Genomic DNA, 14,691 nt, shown 5'->3' with positions numbered 1-14,691 from the left:
TCAGCTAGATTGGAGAAATGGACTAAAAATTCGAATCCGAGTGCCGCCCCCCACCCCCCCCCGGCTCCCCAAGGAACAAAATGAAAATTATTTCTGCTGAGAAAGGCTGGCCCTCTTACTCACATAGCATATAGACTCTGTCAGTCACAGGAAAAGAAATGCGTGTCTTCCCCCACATGACTTATTTCAATAATCAGGTCTGAACTCAAAATGCAGCATGAACAGCAAACGGAGGAGAAGCATTAAAAAAATGCTCTCACAAGCAGCTTGCAGTGACATACAATGTTCTAGGCAGTCTTTTCTAATTCATAGACAAAGTGAGTGGATATTAAGAGTAATTTCAAATAATTCATAGAGTTCTACAACTTGCATCAAAAAGATAACATTTGCTCACAGAACCACCATTATTCAAACTTAAACTAGGAAACAGACACATATAAGGTGGATTGTTACACACCTTACTAAAACGGAGTACAGTTAGCTGTACAGGACCCTGAAAATGTGTCATTTATCCTTCGTAGAAAGTTAATTCCTTAAGAAAAATGCTTCCCTATTCAACACACAAATGGAAAGTTCCTACCCTGACCAACAGATCATTCCCCATTATTGAAGTACTAGCTATACACAAATCCTCAGGATTTCTAGTAACAATGCTGCATGTGCCACATGGTGTATAACAATCTTTGTTAAAATGCTTTTAAAATCCAGCCCTTTTACGGCTACAAGGAAATGCTTTTGTTGCACCAACTTTCAGTCTCTCAGCAACTGCAGAAATAAGTACCAATAGCATTCATAGCTGACGAGCTTGAGGGTCCACAGCAAGAGTTGACTTAAGCTGCTATGTCATTCAAGTAACTGCTCAATAGCTCTGAGATGTGTCATTTGCTTCATTCATCTCAGCTAGGCTAGACTGAAAAGCCCTATGCTATCAATTTAAACATCAACATTGTTAACTATTTCATTGCTCATCATTTTAGTTGAAAATACCTGTATTTCTATTAGCAGTTCTGGGGTTCTGGTTAGAGCTCGTTTAAATGTAAAAAATGCAAAGCAGGGTCCAAGTTCATTGTTTAATTAGCATGTGTCATGTCTCCTGCTCATTAATTTTCACTTAGTACAGCCCAGCAAATAAATGGAGTAAGTGTACCGACATAGGGGCAGTAATAAAGGGTCACCTTTACTTGTTACCTAGCTCAGTAGTCCCATGGGAATCAATAGGATCACTCATGGATTAAGGTGCTACCCAGTGTGAGTAAGGATCTGACTCACAGAAGTGAGGTTTCCCTGCCTGTTGTCATTTGTAGGGCAGTAATGCCTACAGGCCCCAACCAAGACTGGGGTGCCATTGTGCCAGGCACAGTACAAACACAATGAGAGAGAGCTCTTGCCCTGAAAAGCTTATGATCTAGACACCACAGGTAAAGGGGGGGAGGAGAAAGATGCACAGAGAGGTGAAGTGACTTGCCCACGATCACACAAGTCTATAGCAGAGCTGCGAACAGAATCCAAATCTTTGGACTCACAGTCCAGTACCCCATCCACTAAACTTCATTGCCTCTTTTATAAACTAAGTTACCTACTGTATACTGTAAATACTCTCCTGGAAAATATTTTCTCACTTAATGTCTAGGTTTTGGTCTGCCCTCTTTGCTTATAGAATTTAACATTGAATATTTATATGTCCTTGTAGTGGGGTGGCTGCCCCACTCCTGCAGAACAGGGGTTGAAAGCAACCCTGGAGAGGGCTGTGGCTGGAAAAACGTTAAAAGCAGCCAAGCTAGGCTGAGGGGAAGCAGCCACAGCTGTGGCCAGCTCAATCAGGGCCCTGCTGGCCCTTATAAGAGGGCTGGGGGCCAGGAGCTGGAGAAGTCTCTCTCCAGCCTTGGAGGGAGAAGGACCTGGCTGCCTGGGAGCTCAGGGTACAAGGAACAGAGCAGGGCTGTGGAAAGGCAAGAGAGCTGGCGAGCTCCAGCTGGGCAAATCTCCAGGCTGCAGGCCTTAGAAAAAGGCCAAAATGGGTACTGGGGTTGCAGAGGCTGCTGCAAGGGCTTAGGCAGAGGCAGCTGGTCTGAACCCCTTGCCAATGATGAGTGGCCATTACAGACTGCTGTTTGCCCTAATGAGTGGGGGCTAGATGATGACTGGCAGTAGCCACTGAGGCAAGGTGGGTTTAGAGGGCTGGGGGAGACCCAGAGTGTGAGGGTACTGCTGGGGCAGAACCCCAAGGTAAAGGGCACCGGGGTCTGGGAGGGACATGGGGCCAGCGGCAGGTGAGACACCGGCCTGCAGCGGGTGCTCCAGATGCTGGAAAAGAGCGAATTCCCAAGATGACCAGCAGGAAGTGCCACGCCAGTGAGTTGTCACCTCACTACAGTCCTTAACTACAAAAACAAAGAAATCTGATTGGGTTCAACAGGGACAGAAACACAAACAATAAACCCCAAAACTTTCCAAAAGACCTGTGTTCAGTGATCGAGGGCTATATTCCATTCCCTGGGCTAGAAGGCCAAATGTCTTCCAATGAAGTATTTGGTATTTCCTCTGCAAAAGCCCTCCCTGACCTCTTGCACAGAGATTATTTTCTCATAGTTCTGAGAAAGCTCAGTCTGGTGATTCCAGCTGGGTATTTTGAATCTTGGCACTTCACAAATCCCTGCTGAGTGAACAACTTCACAATGAATTTTGTACTGCAAACAGATCTGAGCAGGAATCAGCCAGTTGAGACAAACCCTACAGCTCGCACATCAGCACTATGGAGAACCACTGCCACTGAGCATAGTGCACATGCAATAGAGTTCATACAAATGGTTTGGATGAGACATTTTCAGGGACTACCACTGGGACCTCTGTAGTAGTGCTATGGCAGAGTTAAGGAAGTAGTAAGCAGACAGTTTACAGGAGGTTCAAGTTTAAACAACAAACCCCTTTTTGGGGTTTTGGGCCTATTTCAGGATTTTGTGGTTTAACCAAAATAGTGCAAACGTAGCAAAATACCTCCAGCTGCTGCATTGCTTCCATGAAGCTCTAGTCAGAAAGCTCCAGAACACACAACAAGAATACAAACCAACAACCACCACCTCTTGTGTCCAATTCCTTGTCCTGACTTTCAGTCAGAGAATCCTCTGACTCTATCTCCCATGGGAGTAAACTCGAATCAGATGATGAAATTCTTACTAATCCATTAGTAACTAAGGAGGGTGTTAAATATCATCCACTCAGGATAAACATTTTAAAATCAGCATGCCCAGATAACTTGCATCCAAAATCCTAAAAGAGTTGGCTGAGGAGATCAATGGAATGAGTATGTTCATTTTTAATAAATATTGGAATAGCGGGGAAATTCCAGAAGACTGGAAGAGTGCTAATACTGTGATAATATTCAAAAAGGACAAGTGGGATGACCTGGGTAAAACTCTGGGCAGGTTAGCCTACCATCAATACCAGGCACAATAATGGAAAAACTGATATGGGATTCTATTGATAAAGGATAGGAATATAATTAACACCAGTCAACGTGGTTGTATGAAAACTTGTTCTGATTAAACAAACACAATTTCATTCTCTGAAGAGACTATAAGCATGGTTGATAAAAGTAATTGTGTAGATGTAATATACTTACACTTTTGTAAGGTATTTAACTCAGTACCACATAAGATTCTGATTAAAAAGCTCTCTCTATAAAATATCAGTAGAGCACATGTTAAATGGATTAAGAATTGCTGGCTGACAGATCTCAAAAAGTAATTGTTAAAGAGGAATCATCATTGAATGAGGGTGTTTCTAGTTGGGTTCTGCAGGGATTTGTACGATGGTTTCTGGAATTAAATATAATATCACTGCCGATAAAATTTGTGGATGACAACAAGATTGGCAGAGTGGTAAATAATGAGGAGGATGTGTCAGTCATACAAAGTGATCTTGCCCATTCAAACAAAATGAATGTTTTAATACAGCTAAATACAGTGTTATACATCTGGGAGCAAGGAATGCAGGCCACCATCTACAGAATGGAGGACTGTACCCTGGAAAGTAGCAATGCTGAAAAAGATTTAGGAGTCATTGTGGACAAGCAGCTGAACGTGAACTCCCAGTGTGATGCTACGGCAAAAAGGGCTAAGGAGATCCTTGGGGGCCAGCGGTAAAGAAGTGATTTTTACCTCTGTATAAGGCATTGGTCAGACTAGGTCATTTTATTTTGTTGGAGGAATAGGAACCACAATATGGTGGGGGTGGAAATCATACATAAAAGGACCATTTGGGATAATTTAGCAGAACTGTGTCATGGTCTTTTTGAGATTCTGCAGCTGCTTTTCTTCTGACCTTTCCTAGAGCGTTCAGATTTATGGAGTGTCCTAGTTCATGACGATGGGTTACAAGTCAGTTCCTGGAGGTTACACATTTTGCGGCCTAAGATGTCAGATATACCAAAGGAGCTGTAGTGTTTTGAATAATGCATATAGGGCATCAGATGCAGTTATTTGCTAGGCACAAGAAAATGCACCTGCAGGGAGGTAAAATCTGTGGCGTACAGGTATGGAATTATCCTCTCAAAATTTTTGTTTGTTTTGACAAAGGAAGGATTTTATCCAAAAAGTCATGGCAGGCACTGGTGTAGCAGACAGACATGCATGATTGACAGGAGGGCTTAGAAGAAATGTTAAGTCACAAAGAAATTGTTAAAGGCATTATTGCTAACAAGATCAACAATAGTTTATGCTGTTCCAGCACCAGGGATGGGAAAAGAACATTAGCAGTGAATGAGCTATGTTCTGGACAAAGCAACAGGAATTCTGGTGCACAACCCCATATTTGCTTGGTGAATGCCAAGCTGCACTGTTGTCACCTGATGTAGGCCCAGGCAGAAGCAATGATCCTTCTGGCCAAGGTTGTGTATAGGGTCTGATGTTGGCAGACCAAGTGCCAGCTCTTGTCAAAGCTTTAGACCTCAGCTGAGCAATGACAAATTCATTGCTGGAAATCTGTTTCACCTTTGTGTTAGGATACTTAAATGGGTATTGGAATTATAACAGTGTGTTTAGTGGTTAGAGGTTACACAATGCTTATAAATTGCTACATGTATTAATCTCAATTCCAATATTTTTATCATATGCTATAAGGAAATGCTTGTTTGGAAACTGAACTCAGTCAGGAGGGACTGTCTTCTAACCATCAAGAAGGCCTAGCAAAACTAAATGGGCCAGTGTGGGACCTCACAGTTCAGAGGCATTGTTAATTGCCCCTACACACCCACAAGGAGACTACATGCAAAAGTGCTCGTCCCATCAACTTGAATTCTGGAAGAAAGAAATAATAAAAAAAAAAAAGCTGAGAAGAAAATCTCTCTCTCTCTTTGGCTGTTTGGACTCTCACAGGGCTGGAGCTATGAAACTGAAGCGGAGATCCTCGGAGTCAATCTGGATTAGCCCTCAAAGACATTCAGTGCTGCTGACAGATTGCTACAATTCTGTCACCTTTTGGACACAGACTGAAATTGATTTGTTTATATATGTTGCCTGCTTTAATCTGTAAATAACTCATTTCTTTTTCCTAGTTAATAAATCCTTAGTGAATTTACTATAGGATTGGCTACAAGCATTATCTTTAGTGTGATATCTGAGGTGCAAGTGGTACTGGGGTAAGTGAGTGGTCTCTTGTGACTGGAAGCAACCTGAATCTTTTGTGATCTTTGATGTATAGCAACCGTCACTAAGTGCAGCTTGCCTGGGAGGCAAGATAGTCCCCTTGGGCATTCCAGCCTGTCTATAAATCCATGGTGAGACTGGTATAGTGCTTAAGGAGTTCACATTTGTTATTGAGTTGGTGAAATCTAGTTATAGAACATGTCACCAATTGGGGTCTCTGCCCTGCTTTTTGGCAGTCTGCCCTGAAGTTGGCATTCACAGTTGTGAACCATTTCAGGGAGTGAGACAGGGTCATTCCACAGTGGTGGCGGTGCACTTAGGCAGAAATTGCACTAAATCAGAATTTAATTTCAAAGGCAAAGCACCCAGCTGTGACATAGACCCATTTTGCATCTCTTCTCTCCAGCAACGACCCCACTTCAATGCTCCTTTCATCACCTTCTCGCATAATAGTCTCTGTGCCTTGGGGTTAGTAGTATTGTGGTAGTGCTTAGGAACCCTAGGCATGGACTGGGATCCCAGTGCACTAGGCACTATACACACAGAACAAAAAGATAATCCCTCCCCCAAGTAGCTTACAGTCAAAGTAATTTTGTTCCATGCTGCTGCTATGCATAGAATCATAGAATATCCAGGTTGGAAGGGACCTCAGGAGGTCATCTAGTGCAACCCCCTGCTCAAAGCAAGACCAATTCCCAGACACATTTTTACCCCAGTTCCCTAAATGGCCCCCTCAAGGATTGAGCTCACAACCTTGGGTTTAGCAGGCCAATGCTCAAACCACTGAGCTATCCCTCCCCACCAATCTGTCCATCCAGGATCTAGCACTCTGACTTTCAAATTCCCCCTAATAAGTCACCTAAAAAAGAGGGAACATGCTCACACTTTAACGTAAACTAAAATCAAATGTCTCTTAACTACACAGATGTACTTATGTCTAACCTGAGTAACATTTCCCACCTTCTGGGTATCTTGTCTATCAGTTATTTATTTAAGTTAAGTTATGATAGACAAAGAAAGGTGCCTATCCCAAGTGCTAAGACAACCGAACCTTTGAAAGGCATTTAAAAGCACAAACTGTAATTATGAAGAGAAAACCAGCAGTGACCTCCACCACATGCAAATAGCAGCCAATCAAATCTGTTACTAAAAGAAAAATTGGAGACCCTAGCTCACCATCCCATAAAAATTATACCTCGAGTATCAAATGCACTCATCCCTAAAAAACTAAACCTTGCAGCTTTTTCTTTGGGGAAGCATTCCTCTAACAGCATGGAGACAGGCAGTTAGCATGAAGGTGCCTAAGTTGAATAAGAAAAATAAAATCAGTGATGACGTTAACAGTTTTGATGCTGGGATGGAAGGAAGAGCCAGTGTTCTTAGATACAGTATGTTGTGATTGTGAGCTAGTGTCCAATATTATGCTGTCCAAGCTCTGGATTTTTATAGCTAACATGGGCTTTAACCTAGAGAAATATTTTGGAAGCCTTATTTAAGAGTTGGTCCATGACTTTGTCACAGTCTAAGTACAGAAGGCCAGGGCCTGAAGGGGGTTCCTTGAGCAGAGTGTTCTCTCTTGTTTGCTGGAGACATTAGAATCAGAAATGGGATTTGGAGCTCGTGTTCCGGTTTGCAACCCTCCAAGATCTGGGGAAGTTTGGATCTAGATTCAAAGCTTCACTACTTGGGCCCATCACTCCGGCCTGCTAGTGGGATGACTTGGTTTAGGGAGAGCTTACAGGTTAGCCTCTTCAAAGAGGAGGGAGACATTTCAGTAGAAGGGTGTTTAGCAGAGGAAAGGGCTGATTATAAATAGGGGACAAACACAGCAGGGGAAGTTCCTTCCAAAGGATTGTTACACTCAGGTGGTAACAATCAGATCACTGGTACGACCTAGATGTCAGAAGAGACTGGGTGTGTGTAAGATACATACTCTTGCAACAAAGCCCGATGCCAGCTCTGTCCACATATCGATTCAAGTGACACCATCACAGGACCTAATCACATCAGCCATGCCATCAGGGGTTCGTTCACCTGCACATCTACCAACATGATATATGCCATCATGTGCCAGCAATGCCCTCTGCCATGTACATTGGCCAAACTGGACAGTCTCTTCGCAAAAGAATAAATGGACACAAATCTGACATCAGGAATCATAACATTCAAACACCAGTGGGAGAACACTTCAACCTCTCTAACCACTCAGTGACAGACTTGAGGGTGGCAGTTTTACAACAAAAAAACTTCAAAAACAGACTCTAAAGAGAGACTGCTGAACTCGAATTAATATGCAAATTAGACACAATTAACTCAGGCCTTAACAGAGAGACTGGGAATGTCTGGGTCATTACACTAATTGAATCTATTTCCCTATGTTAAGTTCTTCTCACACCTTCTATGGGTCATCTTAATTATCACTTCAAAAGTTTTTTTTCCCCTGCTGACGATAACTCATCTCAATTGATTAGACTCTTCCTGTTGGTATGCATACTTCCACCTTTTCATGTTCTCTGTATGTATAAATATCTCCTGTCTGTGTGTTCCATTCTGTGCATCTGAAGAAGTGAGCTGTAGCTCACGAAAGCTCATGCTGAAATAAATTTGTTAGTCTCTAAGGTGCCACAAGTACTCTTGTTCTTTTTGCGGATACAGACTAACACAGCTGCTACTCTGAAACTTTTTAACCTGAAATTCCTAAACCAATAAATCACTGGCATATGGCAGGTGGTCATGTTACTTTACTTTCCATGTGCTTGCCTAAGAGATAAAATTTGGCCACATGGTAGGTCACATAACTTAAGCAAAGCTGCAATCTCTTTGGCTTTCCAGTAATGTTGGAGTGTTTTAATTTGGTTTCAGAAGAGCAAAAATGTGGCACTGTCCAGGTTCGTGTGTTACTGATGCTGCATGCTTTGTGAGCAATCAGCCCACATCAATGAGAACAGGTGTGTGCTATGCAAAAGGACAGGTAAAGGTCTCTCTCCTTCTGGCAGTAAGTTATTCCAATGCAGCCTTAGATCCTGATTCGTTAACGAGGTGCATGCCATTTCTGTGAGCTTCACAATGAAGCTACAGTATCGTGGGATAAATTTTATGGTATTCTTTCCCAGAGATCTCCTTTTCTGCCGCTGACAGCCATCAACAAAAATGTTGCCATCAAATCTAAGGGTAGTATACATTTCAAAGAGAGGGAGAAATATTGGACAATAGGCTCAATCCTGCTTCCACCAGGATTTTTACTGTTGAATACAATGAGAGCCAGATGATTCCCTAGCACTCAAAAATAGCTTTGCAGGAACTAAGTCCATTAACGTGAGCTAGGTCCCTTTGCTATTAAGTCCTCTCCTCTACATTGCATCAACCTTCTTTTAGCTGAGGACGGCTGAACAGGATTATCTGCAGAGCCCATTAAATGCTGCTCATAGATTGGCGGAAGGGTTTGCTGCAGGAGGACAAGGTGCCAGGAGGGAGCAGGCTGCTTGTTCAGAACTTCCAGTCCCAAAGACTGCACCTGGGTCTTCAGCATGGTAATGCAGAGTTCTAACCTGCAACCAGTCCAGTCTGCTGCTGTTTTATGCGTATAAGCTAGAGATGGAAAAGACCTATTGGGTCACCTAGATTAACCCCTTCTCAGTGCAGGACTGTTTCCTATTGTTATTTATATTCTGGCAACTTCTAGAAGCCCAAACTGAGATCAAGGCCTCACGATACAGAATAAGAGACAGTCCTTGCCCTGAAGAGTTTACAGTCTAATTAGACAAGACCGACAAAGGGTTGGAGGAGAAATAAAGGCGCAGAGAGATGACATGATACGTCCAAGGCCACACAGCAGGTCAGTGAACAGAACCACGTCTCTTGACTACCAGCCCAGTTCCCTGTCCACTGACCCATGCTGCCTTTGTACACTTACTACTCTTACATCCAATCTGGATTTAAAGTGTGGTGGGGACTTCCTCTGGGAGATTATCCCATAGGACAACAGAGCTCACTGTCAGGAATTCTTTCCTGATATTCAACCTAAATTTGCCCTTTCTTACTATCTATCTTGAAGCTGCTAATTATATGTCCTTTTAGCATGCTAATTATTTCCTCTCCAGTCTCAGTGTTTACATCCTTCAAATATTTACAAACCCTTATTAGTGGAAAAAGAAAATAAATCACCAAAATAATTGGCACTTGTTTTTGTGGCAAATTGCTGGTACTGTTCTGCTGGGTCTCGCGCTCTCTCTTCTCTGGGGTAGGTTCAGAGCGCTATTGCTTGCCTCTGAACCAGTTCTTAATCACTCCCCTAGTGTCCTTGGAGGAGGGGAGTGGAGAGGGAGGGACCTGGGCCCGCCCTCTACTCCAGGTCCCAACCCAGGGGCCCTGGGGTTGTGGTGAACCACTTGACTAGCGGTTTCTTCCCCTGGGTTACTTCCCTCTCATACCCGTCAGCTTGTGAAGGGCTTCTCGCCTCTCTTCTATACAAGCCTGGTGCCCCTTACCTAGGGTTTCTGTTGGGCTTCCCAATCCACCGCAGCACTCCTCCAAACCTTCTATTTCTCTCTGGACAAACTCTTCTCTTCTGCAATCTGCACTCTGCTCCAATCCAACCTTTCTCCTTCAACTACCACACCCTGTCTGACTGAAGCAGGGGTTTATATCCCATGACTGGAGTCAGGTGCTCTAACTGGAGTCAGGTGCTCTAATTGGCCACAGCTGTTCTAGTTAATCTAAAGCAAACCTTCCTCCCTTGGCAGGGAATAAGGCCCCCTGCTAACACTCTTATGCTGCCCTCTGGCCATGCTGTATCACATTTTGAACGAGGATCATGAAACTCTAGTTATTTAATTCACAGCAGGCATGGAAGCATCTCACTGCAGAACAGCAGCACAACTTAATCCCCCCCACCACCACAAGCTCCAAAGCCAGCTGACGTTGATTCGAAATTTCGGAGTGGACAGCTTCCAAACGCCAAACAACTTAAAGATAATACCAAGGAGCTAACAGTATTACTATTAGAACATAAAGGCTGTGGCCCTGATTTTGAGAGGTATTTCGATACTGCTCCAATCAGCACTGCAATGTCTAACTGAATTAGGAACCTAAGTCCCTTTCAGTGGGATTTAGACTCTTAAGTGCCCAATTCACTTTGATTCTAAGGACTTGTCTACACTGCTCTGCAGTCCAGACAACGGAGGTGTGAATAGCAGCATGCACCTAAGGATGCATTGTCACTCTGCCAACAGTACTGCAGATGCAAACTAAAAGGTTCATTGTTCGCATTAACATAGTGTTCTTCAAACAGGACTACATTCATTTGAACTGGGAACCTGTTAGTACCCGCCGCAGAATCCATACAGGGAGTTCCTGAGCAGCACTTTGGTATGTACTGCTATTCACGTCCTCGTAGTCCAAACAGTTTGGCAGCGTAGACAGAGCCTTAGTCATAAGCTCCTAAGTCACTTCACTGTGGCACTGCTGAGCAGACCAATGCCTAAATATCTTAAAAATCTGGGCCGGAGCTCCTGCTCCTTGCAGCGTGGCCATCTCTAAATGTTGTACTTTTCTTCTCATCATAAACTTTTCTTTTCAGTCCCGTGGCAAGAACTTGCCCTATTGTGAGCTCATGACAAAATATCAGCCATGTGGCATCACAGCTGAATGCTGCCGCACCAGCCCCATTACACTAGGGGGCTTTAACAACCCATCAGTCAGGCTAGCTGACAGGCCAACATCAGCATCATTACTCTCCCTGGAAAACCTGGACCATAGGGAGCCCTAGTTAGTTCTGGTTTCTAGCTCGACCCACCATATCATAACTCCCATTTCCTTTATAACATTAATATTCCTTAGTACTCCACCTCCATCAGGCAAGAAAGCAACTTCACGCAGAAAGAGCACTGTGACAGTAAAACTGAATTGCATTGGAGTCTGCTGGGCCCAGAGAAATGATTGTCTGGAAGAGAGATTTGCACTGTCAGGTTGTTTGCTGTAATTCTGCACTGGATTGTGGTGAGCGGGTGCAGGGAGGAGGGAAGAGATGAAACACTAACTGCAGCCACGGCCAGAGTTAAATCCCTGCCACCTGGGCTTCTTTCTGCATATGCAGGGATTCAGCTCAGGATGAGGGTTATTCAAGGCTGGCTTCCCTCCCTTTCAACCCCTCTCACACCTACATGCACACACCATACCTGTAGTGCACTAAGTTGAGACACACCCGCTGACAAGTAGGGCTGATGCTTGTCAGTGAAATTATTATACCATTTCAGGTACATGCAAGAAAGTCATGCACTGGGTGCATCTTCCACGCCATCTAGCTACTGACACTGTGCCCATCACTGTGGTATCGGAGCATCAAGCTGGTAGCTATGTGAAGACAGTGCTACCTCTGCAAAACTTCTAGCCCCCACTGGCTTAAAATAAAGGAGTCCAGAACTTGCTAGTGCGTTCAGATCATTGTGCAGTAACTTGTTGCTCTTGGTGGACCACCTAGGTATGGTATTTTGGTTCTGATTTAGTTTCATTATTGTGAGTTAGCTATACAGTGAAACATAGATAAGAGAACAGATACTGTAGAAGGCTGAGTAACTGATTACCACAATCACTTTTTTTGCTATGAGTTCCATAGGACCATGTCATTTTCTGCACAACACCTAAAGGTGCCTTATGAAACCAACAAACAATGGCTTCATTCTGTGTTACCGATATTACATTTTCCTATTTTTGTCCCCTGCAAAATGTGTTGTACTAGAGACAACAGTCCATTTCATACTGTACAAAACCAGTTCAAGACAGTCTGTTTATTCAGTATGCAGAACATAGCAAAGGAATGATTCTGATAATTTGACAACACTGTGTTTAAGGGTTTTTGCCAAATTCTGATCCATTTCCCAGAGCTATGAAATAGCTTAATTAATTTAGAAAAAGTTTCAAGCTAGTTTTCTGGAATGCTGAAAAATCTTGCATAGTATTGGTATCATTTCAAGTGGTATAACATCAATTAAATACATCTGAGTTAAATGCACTGGGAATTAAATCTCTCAGCTCTGATCTTGAAGGCTGCTTTATAATTTGGAGTTGTAGCAACTTTTTACAGTTCAATCCCCCTCTTCCTCTCATGTGTCTGAGCTCAATTAGAACCAGCTTGAAAAATTAACATACATGAGATTTAAATCAAAATTTACAAGCCAGCAATGTTATTCAGTTTTTCATTGTTATAAATCCTTAAAGTTCAGTTTAAATAAACACCATGTACGGGATCCTTAAACACTGTTAACAACATAAACAGCATTTAACAAGAATGCAAGATGTTCAATTTTATAAAAATCTGCAAGTTGTTAAAGGGGAATCTACAGGAAACATGTCAAACAATGCTGTTCATTGTGCACGCCACTGAAATAACAAGACTGATGCATCTGGAGTCAGTTACTCGCATAGCACTCAAATAAAGTATTGCATTGCATTTAATAAAGTAAACATTATTAATCAAGAGGTGGATGGAACAGCGTGCCATCCAGTTGGCATGTTATTCATTTAATTACCTTCTTGAGAGATGACAATGAACTTTGATGATTTGATGGCTTTGCCATCTAGAGTCCAGGTGACAGCTGCAGGGGGATCAGAGGAAATCCGACATTGTAACACTAATTTTTCACCATCCACTGCATGAGTATCCTGGAGCTTCTCTGTAAACGATGGTGCCATTCCTTTGCTGTCGACTTTCTTCTCAATTATTCCACCATCTACCATCGAGCACCCATGTGCACAGTTTGTGTCATTCTTCTCCTCCTCTTTCACCTCTGGTCTGGCATGCTGAGCTTCAGAGTTGGTGCTGGCATTCTGAGCCACAGAATTGGTGCTGGCATCCTGAGCTTGGGTATTGGTGCTGCCATTCTCAGCTGGTGGCTTCTTCTTCGAGGCAAGCACAGATCTGAAATCTGGGGTGGCTGGTTTAGGGGGTGGCACCTTCTCTGGCAAGGAGACTTTGGCGGTGCCCTTCTTGGCCAGCACCGCGCGGAAGTCCACCTGCTGAGGGCTGTGAATTTTCCTTTCCTCCTCCGACAAGGTCTTGGGCTTGACCTGCCGCTGCAGGTTAGCGCGGAAGTCCATTTGCTCAGCTGGGATTTCTTTCAGCTCCTCCTCAGAAAAGCTTTTAGTGTTGACTTTCTTCCCCAAAATGTCACGGAAATCGAGCTGCTCTGCTTCCTGCTGCCGGAGCCTCTCTTCCGTGTGCTCCCGGGTTTCCACTCGTCTTTTGAGTACCCCTCGAACGTCTTCTTGCTCCTCCTCAGCTGGTCTGGTGTCACCACCACTCTTTCTGAAGCCACTGATTCTGCCGAATGTTAGTGCACCATGATCACCACCATCTCTTTGTTCTCCAGAGCAGGCTGGTTCCCTACCACTGTGATCAGCAAAAGAAAACAGAAAGACAGCCAGAAAAGGGGCTGGTTTAAAATGTCAGGGAACAATCTCAGAGAAAAGATGAAATGTGTTTATAGAAGGGAAGTTTGATTAGAGGAGCACACTCCATTAGTTTATTGCATCAGTGATGACTTCAGGAGCCATATATGGGCACAAACAAAAAAGATCTCTACGCTGGCTTGGTACAATATGCTTCAATTGTATGATGAAAACAATTTGTTGGGTCACATTTGGGGATTAGGTTGAAATGCAGCCAGCCTGGGTCTGGAAAGGCCAGAGAATTAGCAGAGCAAAAATAGATAGAACCCACCCATGCAAGTCCCTGGGAACTGTACTCACTCTCTGTGCATTTCTCCTCCGGAAACTGAACTTTCTCTCAGCATCAGAGACACCTGGCAGCTGCATTCTCCAACTTGGTTCCTGAAAAGTTTAAGTGAAATTGGAAGAGTAGGATATTCCTCACTCCCACCCCCAACAGCATAAGATGCTTGAGCTAAATTGTTTTGTGTTCCACTAAAATACATCAAACCCAGTGTGTCCCTCTCCTTTTCTGATCTCAGTGTCCTGGTGGATGGCTAAGTTGGTTTAGGTTACTATTTGTCTGGATGAATGGTACCTCCAAAAGCTGTTGCTAATTGGCTGT

At 43.5% G+C, this 14,691-nt stretch overlaps 1 protein-coding gene across 2 annotated transcripts in view; it reads right to left on the bottom strand.

Moving 5' to 3' along the window:
* Positions 1 to 14,691, bottom strand: part of MYLK (myosin light chain kinase) — a 331,787-nt gene that overhangs the window by 88,228 nt on the left and 228,868 nt on the right. For both annotated transcript variants that reach the window (XM_032797034.2, XM_032797035.2), the window contains 2 exons: positions 14,388 to 14,468; positions 13,169 to 14,028 (listed from right to left, as the gene is read on the bottom strand). In XM_032797034.2, the coding sequence (XP_032652925.1) occupies positions 13,169 to 14,028; positions 14,388 to 14,468 (941 nt within the window). The remainder of the gene's footprint in view (positions 1 to 13,168; positions 14,029 to 14,387; positions 14,469 to 14,691) is intronic.

This window comes from Chelonoidis abingdonii, chromosome 10 (genome assembly GCF_003597395.2).
Source record: "Chelonoidis abingdonii isolate Lonesome George chromosome 10, CheloAbing_2.0, whole genome shotgun sequence".
NCBI lineage: Eukaryota > Metazoa > Chordata > Testudines > Testudinidae > Chelonoidis > Chelonoidis abingdonii.
The sequence above is the reverse complement of the archived record's forward strand: the minus strand, read 5'-3'. Positions and strand labels throughout refer to the sequence as shown.